A 17479-nucleotide genomic window follows, 5' to 3' on the forward strand; every position below is an offset into this window, starting at 1 on the left:
CTATAGATGCAACATGCAACTATTTATGTTTATTTGTAACTTTCTTAACAAATTATTACCTATAAAAATGTGGAATTTCAATTACTTGAAAATATCACGCTTTTTAGCGTGTCTAACGGCTGTCCTTTATATTAAATTAATGTAATTTATACAAGAAACGCAGTTTTTATTATCAATAGTTTGACGCATAACAAATTAGTCTGATTTTATTATTATTTCGTGATTCATTTTCATTCTGGATGTGCAATAGAAATCTAGAGAATTAACACGACAGTATGAAAATCAATAAAAATGATTAAGGTTTTCATGTATTAATTTAAGTGAATGCAATTTTCAGAGATAATAAAATATTAGAACCGACGAAGGTCTCATTTTGCAACAGCTGAGTGCATCATGAAATGGGAAAAAGGCAAAAACAAAATGAAATTGCTATTTGGAATTAGAAAATGAATTGAAAAAGAAAGTGCACATTATAACAAAAACTAAATCACACCTTGGAATATGTTATTAACGTTAACATTCTTTTAACACGATTCTGGACATGCACTTATATTCCAATAGATTCAGAAGTAGTTGGTGTGCTTGTGCTCATTCATATTATATATATATATATATATATATATATATATTAATTTTAAATAGAAATTTTCTGGTTGCTTAACAAACTTCTCCGAGAAAATGCCAATAGAAATCCTGTGAAAACGTAGCTCTTAAAGTCAAATCAATCATAAAGTTAGTGCTGTTTTTACTATGTAAAACTTATATAAGACAAATATATAATATTGGACACAAATTTCCATTTTCGTAGTTTTTTTGAATAAATAAATATTCTCCTTAGCATTAATTATCACGTAATATCTGTAAAAAATATTTGTGATTTATAAGAAAAAAACTAGAACCCATTTAGGCAAAAAAATAGTGGGGTGCAGGGCATCGTGCCTTAAGGCAAATTGCTAGAACTTCCCGTACCGTAATTAAAAATCTTGGTATGGACCCAAAAAAAAATTACACAAAATGTGTACACTTATTAAAATCGCTGTAAAATATCTGATAATTTGATGTACATATGTCCAATAAACATTTTTGACCGCCAAATGACATTGTTTTAACTTATTTTTATTGAGAGTCCATAACCGCTGGACCTGCTTTACCAAAAATTCAATCAGTTTTTCATCTTGTCAACACAAGTAAAATGTTTTTTGAATTATTTAAATCGGACGCTCCGTTCTCTCAAGAAATGAGTTACCGTTTTTGGCGCTTTTTGCCCCGTATCCTCGAAACGGCTAGACCTGTCTTCGCCAAAAACTGATCAGCACGTCTCCTTATAAATACAAATCGAATGTTTTTTGAATTATTCAAATCGGTTGATCGGTGTACCCGAAACCGTCGACGAAAATTTGTATCCGCACACATACACACACAAACACACATTCATTTTTTCTAAGGTATGCCAAAATATTCAAAAACCTTTAAAACGTAAAAATATATAAAAATTTTCATTTTCGATTTTTTGCGATTACTATAACTTACCCTACGGGAAGTTAATAAGTTTAGTTTGTCGGATTCATTTACCTGGGTATGGCAAATCCTTGATGATGTCCATTTTGTACTTCAGAAGTATGCTTCAAAACCTCGAAATTATCTTTGCTGTCACACTCAGAATTCTCAGCAACCGAAGCACTCTCCAAATTATTCTTCCTACTTAAAACATCACCAAAACATTGATAGTCTTCAGTAAGAAGTTTGCCTTCAGGAATCGTCGACAAAGTTCCTTGGCCAGAGGATGAAGTGACAGATCCAGAAGACAAAGATGATGCCCTAGATTCACGTCGGTATCTTCCACCAGGATAGAGATCCCGATTTCTAGGTGTGAAATTTTGTGGACTATCACGGTTTACTTGGAGAGGTTTTGAGATTTGATTGTGAAACCGTTGGTTTCTCAAAAGTAGTTCAGGATTTTGTCTAAACCCTCCGTCTCTTTGGTAACATTCAGATTTACCAATGGGGTTTTCGTAGATAGGATAATTTTGATATTCACTGATTCTAGAATTTCGAGCCAGATAAACAGGTTGGAAAGTCCTTAAAATTGGTTCTCTATGTTCTAAATCTTTGGAAATTATAAATACATTCTCTTTGTTATTCAATACATTCGTAGCATTTTCTAGACTTCCTAAAACTCTTGATTGTGGCAGACTCAGTCGAGGACGTGGTTTTGGAGAACCAGGACTTCGTTCATCCAGGGATTTTATATTTTCTTGATTATCACATGTTTCAGCCTCTTCTCCGTTGGAACTTGAAATATTATCGGCAGTGGAATCGCTAAATTGAGGTTCTCTTAAAGGTATTTGGTGATAATATTCCGAGTCACTTCTAAACGTTTCCGTCCATCGAGATTGAGACCGGGAAATTGTTGGAAAAGAAGGACTAGTCGTTATTTGATCTGGTTTTTTGATGGGCGGACCACTCAGAGTCGCATTGTTGGAATGAACAGGGCTGGAAAAGGTATTTTATATGCATATAGATAAAAATCACATATTTATGTATATTGACAATAGCTTATTATCTCGTGTAATAAAATGTATGTATAAAATTATTAAATTTTAACGAGCAGATTAACCACAAAAATTGAGCAAGGCTATTAATGGTAAATAATGATAAATTACATTTTAATTTCATTTCAATTCTCGTAATCGATTTTATATCTTGACGAATGGCTCTAATAATATTTTTATTGCAATAATGTCGAACCATAATTATATTTAAAAAATTAAGATATAAAACTTTGTAATGTCACGAAATCAATATCATAACTTTTATTGTATTCCACTCGTTTTTCTTGATTGAATTATTAAAAAAGAAATAAAAAGTTTTGAACATGAAATAATCTTTTCGCGGTGAAAACACGATTATTTGTTTTATTACATTTTTTATATATAATTAAATACTCACATAGGTCACAACATTTATAATTGGTTAACGTAATATTGGATATTTATAATTAGTAAATTTATTTTATTTAAAATGGACACATTGTACAAGTAGTTGATTTAACTTTCATTTCAATTATTCAAGCTAAATTTTAAAGAAAATCATACATTCTAACAAAAAGGAGATAATTATATGCATATTGAAATGACCTGATTTTTGTCAGTTCGAATACAACGTAATGGGATTATATTTAAACCGATTCTTCAAAAAAATCATATTAATTCAATTTGAGTTCATATTTATTGAGAAAAGCTTCTCAAAGATGATGAAATATTTGACAATTTTTCAGTCTTATCTCAATTTTTTTTATCATTTAGAGTTTGAAGTATGTTGAACTAGGTTTCTGCTATGGTATTTTTTTTTTCATATAAAAATCATTTCATACAAATTTCATACAAAATCATACATTCTAACAAAAAGGAGATAATTATATGCATATTGAAATGACCTGATTTTTTTCAGTTTGAATACAAGGTAATTGGATTATCTTTAAATCGATTCTTCAAAAAAAAACATTAATTCAATTTGAGTTCATATTTATTCAGAAAAGCTTCTCAAAGATGATGAAATATTTGACAATTTTTCAGTCTTATCTCCATTTTTTTTATCATTTAGAGTTTGAAGTATGTTGAACTAGGTTTCTGCTATGGTATTTTTTTTTTTCATATAAATTTCAATAAGTATAATATAATGTTTTAAAATAAGGTGAGCTAGAATATCTGAACTAAAGTACGACGATGTCTTGATGTAAATCTTACCATCTAATTACGTCCTAATGACCATCACATTTAATGGCTTATTTCTTCATAACACATTGTAGTATTTTCATAATCAATTTATTAACATTAAATTACAATATTTATACCTGTCTTTGAAGTCATCATTATAAATTCCCTCACTATGATTGGAAGATCCATAACCAGATGAATTGGATCTTTCTCTCATCGTTGGACATCTGGCGAGATCCTTGTCGAGATCGACGTCCTTCATGTTGATCTCTTGGTCATTGTCATCAATAAACATTGGATTTACCCTGTAATGATAATAATAATAAATCATTAGAGTATAAGTGCAGAGTGTGGTCTGTTTTATTAGATACATTAGAGCTTATTTATTGCGATATCGTGCATTTATATGTTTATAGTAAAAATAAATGTAGAGGTTAATGTAAATGTAATATTATATGTTTTCTGTTTATAGGATTCTAAAAGACCTTATATGTGAATTATATGATAATAATAATACATCGTCTGGACGTAACTGGTTTTTATATGATTCCAGGTATAATTTTTATCCGATCTAGCAAACTAAGGATTTTTTCAAATGGTTATTGGATTTGCAATATAAAAACCAATCGTATGTTATTACATTTTTATTTTATCATAGTTTTATATAAATTAAGGGTGCTAACGCCACTGCTACGAAAAAGGTAACATTTTCAGCATAAGCCCTCATAGAGGTGACATGGACTCTATCGGTTTCAAAGACCGCCAAATCTCACCAGCACAGTTTAGAAATGTGGTATGCTGAAGATTGGAGAAGATATAAAGAAATAACAAAAACAAACAATGAATTATTAGAAAACTATTAGTTAAAAGCGTCTGATGTATGATTGTCAGAAAGGACCCAAACAAAAAATATGCGGGTGATTGATGGCTTATACAAGAAAGTACAGCGATTTGAAAGTTTATTATTCGACCATAGATCTGTATAGAATATTGTTAAAATTAAAATTGACTTTTGTCTTCAAGTTTGTGTTCGTGTCAATCTGTACACGATCGCCACTAACACACGACTCCGCATAAATATGTAATATTACGAAATAACGTTGTCCGTGCCACGGTCAAACCAACTCATTGGCAACTGGAAGAATTTTTTTCAAAGTCAAATCTTTAAACCTACATATGTTTATCTCCAACATTTGCATGTATGTGTTTGTATATGAAAATTAAAAAATATTTTCGTACTGAGTTATTGAAATTCCTCAGAATGCGCTGAATCATTATTAATTTAACTGAAATTATTCGAATTGCTTGAATTGATAGAATTACCATTGTGGGAAAGCCATTTGACATTGATTTGAAACGTGTTTGACCTATTACAAGAGGTTTTAAATTAGTTGAAATGTACAGTAACAGAATATACAGTTTGTTCATTGCATTCGGAATCAAGAGCTTTTATGATAGCTTTATATTTGCAGACAGTTCATTGACTGAAAAAATTGTATTTCTTCAATCCTGGACATATCACACTAAATCATTGGAGAGTGTTATTTTTAACATTTTTAGTATTTTATTCATTAGCCATCTGCCAACGTTGTCATATTTCTCAACATCAGGATCAAACAAATAAAAGTCTGATTTTTTACAGGTACTTCTTTATAGTAGTTTTACCCATGTTAATTGCATGCCGTATAATTTAAGGCCATGTTCCCAGATGATATTGCATATGGCAGCGCGTGAGATCTAGTTCGAAGCCCAGATCCCAATAAAGTGATTTTGCGAAACTTGTCGCATTGAGAAAGATTGCAAATTGTTCAGCATCGAATAAATATAGATGTCAACAAAAAGATCTCGCAAGATCTCGTTACTCGAAATGATTTAAACGATGCTGTCGATCTTTATGCATAGCTCGAAATTGGATCACAAATTATATGTTTCGAAACTCCGTGACGTGGGCGGTGTAGATCGTCTTTTTTATTGTTGTTTGGAAATATAACCATTAAACTTTTTGCAAAGGATTATTTTTTTAAGTTTTATAAATAGATCGTGATGACTATTTAAAATTTTTGAAATATTTCCTATAGGTTTCACATATTACTTTATTAGGTATCACACAAGAATAATTGGTAATAATAAAATATAAAATCTTATTTTTATAAATATTGATAGAGCCCGTCATAGTGGAGAACGTGGGCTATCACAACTAGATCTGGGTACGATCTCAACCTCGGTCGGCTTGATACAAAGCAGTTGATTATAATCTGCAGTAAAAATTTTAGACATAAATGATATGTATGTATGTTTCATAAATGATATGTATAAATTGTTTCATAATTTCTTATATTAGGCACCTCTTTCTGACTGAGATATGAAAATATTATGTCAATAAAAGAAATCATTACCTCTTTGATCGCGTATCATTTATTATACTATGATGTCATTAAATACCAAATTTTGACAAACATAGCAAAAATGAAAAATTTGCTTATGATTATAAAATTTTAGGTCAACAACCTTTAAACATGTGATGCTACAATTGCTGTAGGTGCACATTTTTCTTATTGCTGAATACACAAAAAATAATTTTGCCAGCAGAATTTTTATCTGCGTCATGGTCAAAAATCTACGCATCAAATAATATTTGGATTAAAATAAGAAGTATAAAAATAAATTCTTCAGAGAACATCAATTTGTTTAGAACCCTAATATATTTTGGAAACTAATAATATTCCAAATTTTATCTTTTGTTGTATCGATACATTCCAGTTTTATTGTTGTTATAATTTATTTTTTTGGATAACCTGGAAATGTATACCCGAAGGAATAATTACCAAAATGACTTTGAATTTGACTTTTCATTCTTTAGCAATGAATAGAAAATTCGGGACATTTTTTGGTTTTTGTCAAATAACTCACAAATTACATATGAAAACACTATTTTTGATTTAAACAAGCAGAAAATTTAGATAAAATTTATTACAATTCCATGCCAACAGTTATATACACCCCAATATAAAAGTTTTGAATAAAACGACTTTGAATTTGACTTTTCATTTTTTAGCAATAAACAGAACATTCGGGACATTTTTTTGGTTTTTGTCAAATAACTCACAAATTTCATATGAAAGCACTATTTTTGAGTTAAATATGTAGAAACTAGATAAAATTTACTACAGTTCCATTCCAACAGTTATATGCACTCCAATATAAAAGTTTTGAATAAAACGGCTTTGAATTTGACTTTTCTCTGTACATGGGTATATTTTAAAATCTAAAAGTTGAAAATAAAGAAGAATGAAAATTAAATCTGCATTCATTAAAAACATTTTGAAGAAAATGTGTTTTAAATTTATCCATATTTTTCAGATTTGTAATATTTGCAAAATTGTACTATAATATATAAGAAAAATACTACTTTCAATATAAAACAAATATTGTAAATTAAATAGTAGAGCAAATTATGTAGATCATGTCGAGAAATGCAATAACAATTAAGATGTAGAGAAGCTCTATGTTATCAATTTAAATAATTTGAACGTAATTTTTATAAATTTAAAAATATATAATATAAATATAAGGCTAAAAAGAAAAGTTATATAATATTAAAAGGATAAACATGCGTATGATCCTTGATCTCAAGAAAAGCGAAAATATGAGAGTTTAAAAGATGACATACACGACAAATAAACAAAGATAGAAAGTTTAATGACTGTTCACTAAATACCACAAATGTTGACACAAGGTAGGTACCCATTGCATTCGATCGTCACTTATTGTTAAAAATTTCATGTTTAATAAATATTATTATTATGAGAGTTATATCATCTTGTATTCGGTAAAATGGGTTGCTGTTAACTAATAGCACAATTACTGCGGATCTAATTGAATTAGCACTGCGAAGTAGAGTGAAAGTATATTATGCAATGTATTATTGGTGTATATATTTATATATATGCACTATGTTATTTATTCGCATATATAAATATCTTTGAATATTTTACACTAGTTTTTTATTACTTATTTCTAGTTTTTAATTGCTATCAATTATTTTTACAATCATTACCAACTTGGCAAAGAACCTGTTTTAATTGTAATATCCTGTGATTTGATGTAGATAGAAATGCAAAAAGTATAGATTATTTGCAATTATGTCAGTGAGGTAAATGATTTGCAAAATAATGATCTAGAAATTAATTACTTTATTTATTAGGCAACAATATTGCAATTTTTTATAAGTGCTAAAAGGAAATTGCATGCCAACGTCATCTGGTATCAATACCGTATGATATAGATAGGGCGGGGCACAAAAGCCCAATTTGACTTTAAGTAATTATACTGTCTAAATCATAAGAACTACATCACAACACAACACAACAAAAAACTTTCGAACTCAGTAATGTTTTCAGTTAATTTCTAATTATAGAAATGTGTTTTTTACTATTATTCTTCTAAAATTTATCACCTGTTTCTTTTTACCCCATAGGCGAGCTAGGGGGCAATCAGATCAAATGTCTTATTTTTCATTTTGAAGGGATTCGGCGAAATAGTATCAACATTATTCAACCAATTCAAAATATAAATTTTATATGTACATTTTTTACAAAAATAACAGTGTATATAACCTTGATCTAGTATTTTAGTATTTCGTCATAAACATTTAGCAGCAGAGTTGGAATAAATATGTAAGATTGATCTCTTGTAAAACTGCTTTTTCAACTTAATTTATTGTTTTACATTGCTTACGTTTAAGCAAAATTTAACAAATATTCAAGAATGTTATAAGTGCAATCTCAAACTAATTTTAACAATTAAATATGACTGATAAAGTTCATTATGGTGTCATTTTTTTAATATCGGCAAAATAATTTTTAAATTGAACAATTACAATTAATTCAGGGTCAAGATAATTGTCACAACTTGTTAGCCAAAATCAAGAATTGAAGACATAATGATAAAGTATCAAAGAATTTTAAGATGCTTCGATGCTCCATTATATTTTTTACCTATTTATTTATATATAAAACTAGAATTCAAGAGAAGTAATTCTGTACAAGAACTCCACATAAAATATGAATGGTATACGACATCCAAATGCAACATGATAGACATTCATTTATAACTCGATATTCTCATAAATCTTGTTCATGCAAAACTCGTATAAATCTAGTTTCTAGAGTAACCTGATTACTATCATGTGATTTTACAGGTGCCTATAGAGCAACTACTATCCTTACTATTCATTATTATAACCTTGTCTACTTGTGCAACAAGAAAATTATAATATTACACTTTTTTATTTATTGTTCTATTTTATATGTAAGTAAGGACATTTCATATAAGGCTACCTATGGTAATTTATATTGAATAGGTAAGTATGTCATAATAACTTAACAGCTGTTAAGAAATGAGATCGAGTAAATATAGGAAAAGGCTAGTAATCATATGAAATAATCGAATAATAATTGCTGTAATATGAAATATGCATTGTGAATGTAGAGCAATAAACGAGATTTCGTTCAATTTTTTTTAATGTAGCCTGCATGATTTTCTTTTTTAAAAGACAATTTATAATTCATACAGAATAATCATATTTAGTGAACACCTTTATATAATTTCGCAATTTTGTTTAAACATACACTACGAGATGTGTAAGAAAAATTATTTTATTTAATTACAAGAACGTTCCAAATTGTTACTAAAAAGTTACAAAATTGTAGAAGATATAAAAAATATTCATTTGCATTTTTAGAATTTATTACAGTTTTATAGAATTGTACAAGTAAAAACAATAACTAAATTTTTATATCTACTCTATATTATGAAGAATGTTTCAAATTTTAGCTGCTTTACTTAACAAAAAAATTATAATAAAGTACATAACATTTTTTAATTTTATTTATTATTTAATATCCACTGCAAAAAATATGTCTTACAAAAATAATGCCAAAGTTAAATTAACATATATAAAAAAGCTAAACATGGAAATTTCAACAGTAACATAGAACAGGAACCCCGATGTTTAATATTTGAATAAAATTAATCAGTACTTTTAAAACAATTATAGTTTTTTCTAAATATGCAAATACTGTCTATAAAATTTAAAAAAACAACAGATATTTTACAATAAAGTAGAGCGGGGCTTAAAGGTTAAAGGTCCTTATAAATAGGACCACCACCGATATCTCAAAAACAAGTGAAGAAAAGAATTTCTTAACAAAAATATTTGAAAGTAAAAGGCAAATAATGTATAATCAGCCATCACATTGACTCTTACGATATTACTATCGAGAGATAAATGGCAAAATGTTTGAAAATCCATAATAAAAGTATTTTATTTTGTTATTAGTTTTTTTGGTTGTTAACACTCTTGTTTAGTTTACGAGACTTTAAAACGATTATAAAATATACCTTTATCAGCTATTTTATAAGATGGAATATTATTTTCAACTTAGCTTCACAGCTTTTCTTATATAACCTCTATAAAAGCTTACATGTTGGTGGAGTAAAAAAAACCATCTGAGCCTTCACCCTGGCAAAAGTGTGAACAATAAAATATTGCACATAAAAAATTAATTATGTAAAATAACAATTTCAAGAGATAAGTTAAATAAATAGTTATCTCAACTATGCTGATGAATATTTCTGACAAAATACCAGATCAAGGTTATATACAGTGTTATCTTTGCAAAAATTGTGCACATGAAATTAATATTTCGCATTGGTTAACCCTGTATTACTAAAAATAAGATATTGGACCTATTTGCCCCCAGGATGCCTCAAGGAATAGAACGGAACAAGTTATAAAATTCAGAAAAATATCTATTTTAGTAATTAATAATCAAGTGGGAATTTTACTGACCATATTCAGTAAAATTCACAGTGCAATATTACATTTAACTTCGGGGTTTCTGTTCCATGGTACTGTTGAAATTTCCAAGCTCAATAGATTGACTATGTGTTGTGATGTAATAATTTGGTTTTTAGACATAATAATTACTAAAAGTCAAATTGAACCTTTGTGCCCCATCATATCATATTTCTTGGCATAAATCACCTTCTTTCTTTTACTTTAATTTCAATTGTTCCTTCAATTAATACCCCCGTATGATTTAAATCTATCAGTAAAAGAAATTGTAAAAGAAGTAAACCAGCAAAATAAAATGCTAGTCCAAGTACATAATTATACGAGTATAAATCGCTTAAAATTTTTTTAATTTTACATTTAATATAAAAATGTACATATATCTATTACCATTCTGTTCTATAAATACTAGTGCCAGCTCAAGTCGATCCCTTATAAGGTATTTCAGTTATTACCACGTAATAGGAGCATTGCATCATCATCATCATCATGTGCTAATTATATCTTTATAATGCTAATTTCATCTCGGTTGCCTGTTGGATTTTCCTACATGATTGTAAATGATCTGAGTCCATTCTGCCCATACTGCCCGACCAGGCTTTCAATGAAAGATTGCGTGAGCGGTTGATAATAGCAGAAGCGTGTTTTGAATATTCGCGAGATAAATGATATATAAGACTAGTGGTGTGTGGCACAAGTGTTAGATGCATGCAATTGATAAATGAATTAGAAATAATTTTCTTTGGATTTATGTAAGTTTTAATTTGTTTTAAACATTAAATAAAAGCTTTAATATAACCTGAAATATAAGCTAGCCGTGGTAAGATCGACAAAAGTAGTAAGAGCTTTAGGTCATGCAACCCCAGGCTCCAGGTTCTGTTCCACGCGAAAAATTTGATATCAAATAGTAGTGATATCTGTTTTAACTTAAAAATATTAAATTAAATACTATTTCAAGTAAATTATTAGTGAATTTTAAGGCCGTTTTGCAATATAGGAAGCGTCTATTAATCACGAGAGCCTTAAAAGGAGAAGGAGGGGGGTTGATGAAAAATCACATAATTTTACGAGGTGAGAGAGGGGAGCCTAGTAAGATATCACTCGTAATTATTTTTTGCCTTAAATTAAAAAATTATTTCAAAATTTTACCAAAAAATTTCAAAAGTTCTAGGATTTTTTTTAGGTAATAACATACATGTGATGTTTGGTAATGGAGAAGGAGTGATTTTGAATGCCACCATATATTACAAAAGAAAAGTGGGGGTCCAAAAATCCTTAGAAATCGCTCATGCGATTAATGGTTGCCTCCATATATCATTTTACTCACTTAAAGATTCCAATAAAGTATTGATCTTTTCTTAAAGAAAATGAGCAACCTCTGGGTTGACTTCTGATAATACTAGGATATAGATCTCAACAGCTCATAGACTACTACAAATAGTTCTACTATACTTGTACGCTTCAATAAGAAAAAAATGAAAAAAATCGGAGTTCAAAATTATCTAAAATGAGCATTCTGTATAAACTCTACTATTATAGTAGAAATATTTACTAAAGATGAAACTTCAAGATTGTGAATAAGTAGGTACTAGGTACCATATATAAGTACGGTACTCAAAATGTATTGAAAAAGTTATAGATATTCAAAAGAAGATAAAAATATTGTACGCATTGAGGTTCTTGGTACATCTCTCTTGAACAAGATTGATAGTGACTTCTAAACCATCCATCAGCCAGTAAGTTCTACTATACTAATACTGTCAATAAAATCGCAAAAAAATTCAACAATTTGTAGAAAATCTACTTCAATAGTAGGAATATTTGCTAAAGATAGAGCTTTAAGTAATTTTGATATTATAAGTAAGTAGGGATATTCAAAAAAAAGTTCAAATTGTGGATATTTGTATATCTCTTTTGATAGTAACTTTTAAACCACCCCTCAGCCAGTATGACAACAAAATATTAGTTGGAAACTAACAAAATAAAAATATGTGTTTTATAATTTTTTTTCTCAAAATGGCTAAAATTCTATTTGATCCATTTAAAAGTGTAATGACTTAAAAATCATGTTTAGGTAAAAACTTCTCAAGCCTTTTTGTAAAGTTCACAGCCAAAAGGACTAATTGCTTAAGGGTGTTGGGCTAATAAATTGAGCTGAAAATCGTATTTCTTCTCGTAGTAAGTAAATATAATGGTTTTCAGAAAATAAACCAAATTGGCATACATTTAGAGAGATCTTCAAGATTTTATTTTAAAAGATCTGTGTCATGTTCATATTAGTTTCACTGGAGCAATCTCAAAACTGGATGTCACATGTGCAGGCAGGCAGTTTATAAATTGATTTTATAAATCAGCAGATCATTGCAGGTTGATAAATAGAATCTAGGTCCTAAAAGCCGGTACAGTCTTTCGAGAAAAAAATTCCATTTTAGAAGAATGTATGAAATTCTTGTCCAAGATAAAAAAACAAGTAGACTAAAGAAGTATAATAAATGAGATACTAGATAGTCTGTTATCTACTCCGTAATTTTACGACTAACATTTCTTCAACCAAAATGGCTAAATGCTTTCTCATTTTTCTTTATTCTCTAATCAGGCACTTAATTCAGAATTTGTATATACCGACACAATACTTGCTATCTTTTCTTATGTAAAGTTCAATTATATCTCTTTAGAACTGATGTTTGAGAAATTTCATCAAGTAAATATAATTGTGGAATATGCAGGTACACATATCAGCAGCAATAGATTCAAAGCTTAGAATTTAAACCGTTGGCACATAGCATTTATCGCAATTGGATATGAGAAATATGGGCACACACACATATATATATATATATATATATATATATATATATATATATATATATATATATATTCATTTGACATAGTGCGACTTGATGAAGGCACGTATAATAAAAGTTCATACACATTGATTGGTTGCTGGTTGTTTGTTGGCTGCAAAACATTTCTTGACGGCAAAATGTCATGGAACGTTTACATCTTGCGTAATAAAAGCCGTAAAGTATGTTGTTTTATACGTTCCATATCAAATATATACTTATTCGTAATGTATTATTACACTATTACAGCTTATTATTGAGTTTTAATCGATTGCCTTTGGGATATACTTTGGTAGACGACTGTTTTTTGAATTAATAAAAAATTCCATGCTTGCCAATGTGCGAAGTTTATTACCGTTTTGTCAGTGATGAATTGCTTGTTATGAAAATTACAAAATAAATGCAGCAAAAATCGAATTATACTCGTTGAAGTACTCGAGAACTAATTAATGTACCTACATCAATACTTTATGCAGCGTTAAATTTATTTGTCGAAAATCGACATGGTATTATAATTTTTTTTTCATATATTAACTAATTCATTAAAATCTATATCACCTAAACTTTTATGTATACTTGAACTGATGCATATTGTTTTTCTTGTTTCAAGTGAGTTACATATTTCGTAAGTATATTAAAGAATAAATTAGTAGTTTACTCAAAATTGTAGAGTCGCTGAAAAAATATCTGGATTAAACTTCTTTATTTATGTCGTGAGTTACCCTACAAAAGTTCAATTTATTTTATTATAAATAAAATATTTTAACAGCAACCCATTGTTGAATATAATACTTGGCATTTGGCAGTGTACGTGATAATTTTTTGCAGGCAACAACCGCAAATTTCGACACATATGTGGGTGTAACTAACCGATGACTAAAATAAACTTACATAAGTTTCTCTATATTTTTTTATTACCACTCTAATGGAATACTCAAATTTTGTAAGAAATTGATTATTTATTTTAGAGCAATTAAAAAATTGTGATAGATTTTGCTAAAAAATATGATAATATTTCTTTGCAACATATTTTCTGAAAAACTATAATCAAACCTTAAATTTGTAGTATCTTCTCAAAATCTTAATTTATTTTCAGCGGCGATTTATTTTTTCAGACATGGGATTTCTTGCAGCATGATTTTTATCGTCGAAATTATCTCAAATCATCAATTTTAACTTTAATTCAAATCTTTGTACAAGCAAGTAAGTAGTATAACTTTGATTTAATATTAGTCAAATATTTTTCAAATTATTAGAATAGGTTTTTATTACTATAATGAATATTAATCCTTTACACTCGCGAAATGCGAGATTATTATTTGCCGGAGCGGCGGCATCCGAGTGGAAAGGGTTAACAAAATTCTGTGATGCCTTGCCAAGTAAGTATTGGTTTAGGTGCAGGAAAAAAATTGAATTCATAGTACAAAGAAATCAGAAACTAATTGTTGGTAATAAACTACTAATGTTCAAATTAAGTTAATGTTAGTTTAGTTATTTTGCTTAAGTTTGTTATTTTACTGTGATGTGTAATTACAGCAAAATAACAAATGAAGTGATCAATCTGTATATAAGTTATTATTAAAAAAAATCGAAAGGAAAACATTGTTGACTCTTGAAAAGCAATGCTCTCTACGTGTCATGTTAATGACCCAATGAAATAATGTAAACTTGTTCGAACAAACATACTTTATCTTTCTGCCTTTGGACCCTATATCAAAATCAGTTGCGATTACCTGCTATAACGACGGTTACTACCGTACCTAGTCTTTTCTATTTTTTGTAAATTTTAAAAAGAGTAATCTTTTATAATAAAAGCGATTTTTGTTATAAAATTATTTGCAAATGTCAGTAATTTATATATTGAATATTACACGTATAGTGTAAATGATATATGACATAGAAATTATAATAATGATTATTATTCTAGGTTTTCTAGTGTTCACTTGAGAAAATAATATGATTTTTAAAAATACTAATAACGATTTAAAAACGCTATTGTAATGCATAATAATTGATACACACACTTCTTTTATAGTCCTAGTTGATTCTTATATTTCTATTATTCCTTTTATTCCAAAAATATTTTTGTCTTCATGCATTTTGTCAACAATCTCAGTTCGTTGTTCTGTATAAACAAATGGCAGAACAAATCATTAGACAAAAAAATTTTATAACCCTTTGAAATATCCATTACCAACTCACAAGACCTGCATTGCCCCTCCTACAGCATCAATGCAATTTCTCTTTCAAGATATGTATTCATAAAGAAATTTCACCCAAAAAATCTTCCAACAGCCTCAAGGATACTTGAAATGTGTGTCAACCTTTCGAACACAATACTATTGAATTACATTGTACGGTACTAAGACTAAAGCCGGGGCTCAAGATTAAACTAATTCACAGACAATCTAATATAATGTTTCATAATTTTACGACAGTCATAATGTTTATCTTTACATCATCTTATCTCTATAGAAGAACAGACATACACTTATTAAATTTATACATATATATATATATATATATATATATATATATATATATATATATATGTTGTGCATATTATAATGAGTGTCTACTTTCTTTTAGCGGATTCAAGGTCAGAAAAAATCGTGATCACCGGACAAGCGCCTTGCTCGCTTCGGATAGAAGTTGCATAATCGAATTTTTGCGTGAATACGTGTGTTCGCACGTCATTAATGTACTAATGATCGAGGCAGGTTTTAATAACGGTCCAGAATTTGTCTAAGGTTCGATGAAATCCAGTAAAAAACTGTAGGTACTTTGATTCTTCATATTCTTCCAAAATCTAGCAGCACTATAATGGTTAAAGACCAGCACAAACTAGTCCCAAGTCCAAGCTTAGTCAATCTTATATCGAGCAGTATGATATCAAATTTTCACTTTAGTTTATATAGCCTCTGCCAACATCATTAGTTATACATATCTAATATATACAGTATACACAAAAAAATATTGGATGTTGACTGCTGAGTTGCCCTCGCAAGAACAATACTAGGTTAGTATGATGGAAAAAGCACAGCTCCTTTAATATGAAGCTTTTATCCATGTTAAAAACTACTGCTGCTTGGCATCGCGCCTTAAAGCAAATTTCTAGGAAGTATGAAGATATTTTTAAATTTTTGATGTAAATGACCTTTTTGGAAGCTTCGAAATATAGGGAAAAATTGGAATTTATCGATAGCAACTTGCCTGTTGGCCACACCGTGCGATATATGGGAAAAACTAAGAATTTTGAGACCTTTCTTACGATGTATAATACTTTATATGTTTTCTTTACAGAAATATCTAAACCGTAAGATCACTAGATCACTAGGTTCACTAGATGGATCTTGATAATTTTGAAACCCAATCAAATAGGTTGATCCATACCACCGAAAATTTCAAGGACATATGTTTAAACTATAAAGTGAACTTGAAAAATTATAAATTTTGAACCAAAAAAGGAACAGAACCACAAAAATGGAAACAAAATTTGTACTTATTATTAAAATTTGTTCTACCTACTAATTTGATGTGCATGAGTCTAATGATCATATTTTATCGCTGAATTTAAAAAAAAAACTTTTTCCTATTCTCCAAAATCGCTAAACCTGCCTTGCCTTGCCTCGCCAATTCTTTATTTTGTCAATACAAGTAAAATGTTTTTCGAATCATTCAAATCGGTTGATCCTTCTCTCCAAATCGTGAGCAAAAATTTGTATCCAAATATTACACACACACACATTATACACGCATACACATATAAACACACACATACACATGTACATCCATTTTTTCTAAGGTATGCCTAAATGTTCAAAAAACTTTAAAATGTAAACACATCTAAAAATTAAAAATTATCGATTTTTTGCGATTACTATAACTTATCCTACAAGATGTTAAAAAGATTCTCTTCTAATTTGCTAGACAGCATTCCAACCACTAATAGATTCAAAAGACAAATAATTTTCATATTTCATTATATTTTTCGCAAATAAAAAAAATTATTCTGTATTTAAATAAATAATAAAAATAATGTATGTGGGAAAAGTTAGGTAATA

At 28.8% G+C, this 17479-nt stretch overlaps 1 protein-coding gene across 1 annotated transcript in view; it reads right to left on the reverse strand.

The window, feature by feature from the left end:
* The window catches only part of LOC113386235, a 61678-nt gene that overhangs the window by 20347 nt on the left and 23852 nt on the right, over positions 1-17479 (reverse strand). Inside the window, exons 4-5 of the mRNA XM_026624027.1 lie at positions 3854-4021; positions 1573-2493 (exon numbers count right to left, since the gene is read on the reverse strand). Of these exons, the coding sequence (XP_026479812.1) occupies positions 1573-2493; positions 3854-4021 (1089 nt within the window). The remainder of the gene's footprint in view (positions 1-1572; positions 2494-3853; positions 4022-17479) is intronic.

This window comes from Ctenocephalides felis, unplaced genomic scaffold (assembly GCF_003426905.1).
Source record: "Ctenocephalides felis isolate EL2017-DRISC unplaced genomic scaffold, ASM342690v1 CF-g0.4_SCAFFOLD_03571, whole genome shotgun sequence".
Lineage (NCBI taxonomy): Eukaryota > Metazoa > Arthropoda > Insecta > Siphonaptera > Pulicidae > Ctenocephalides > Ctenocephalides felis.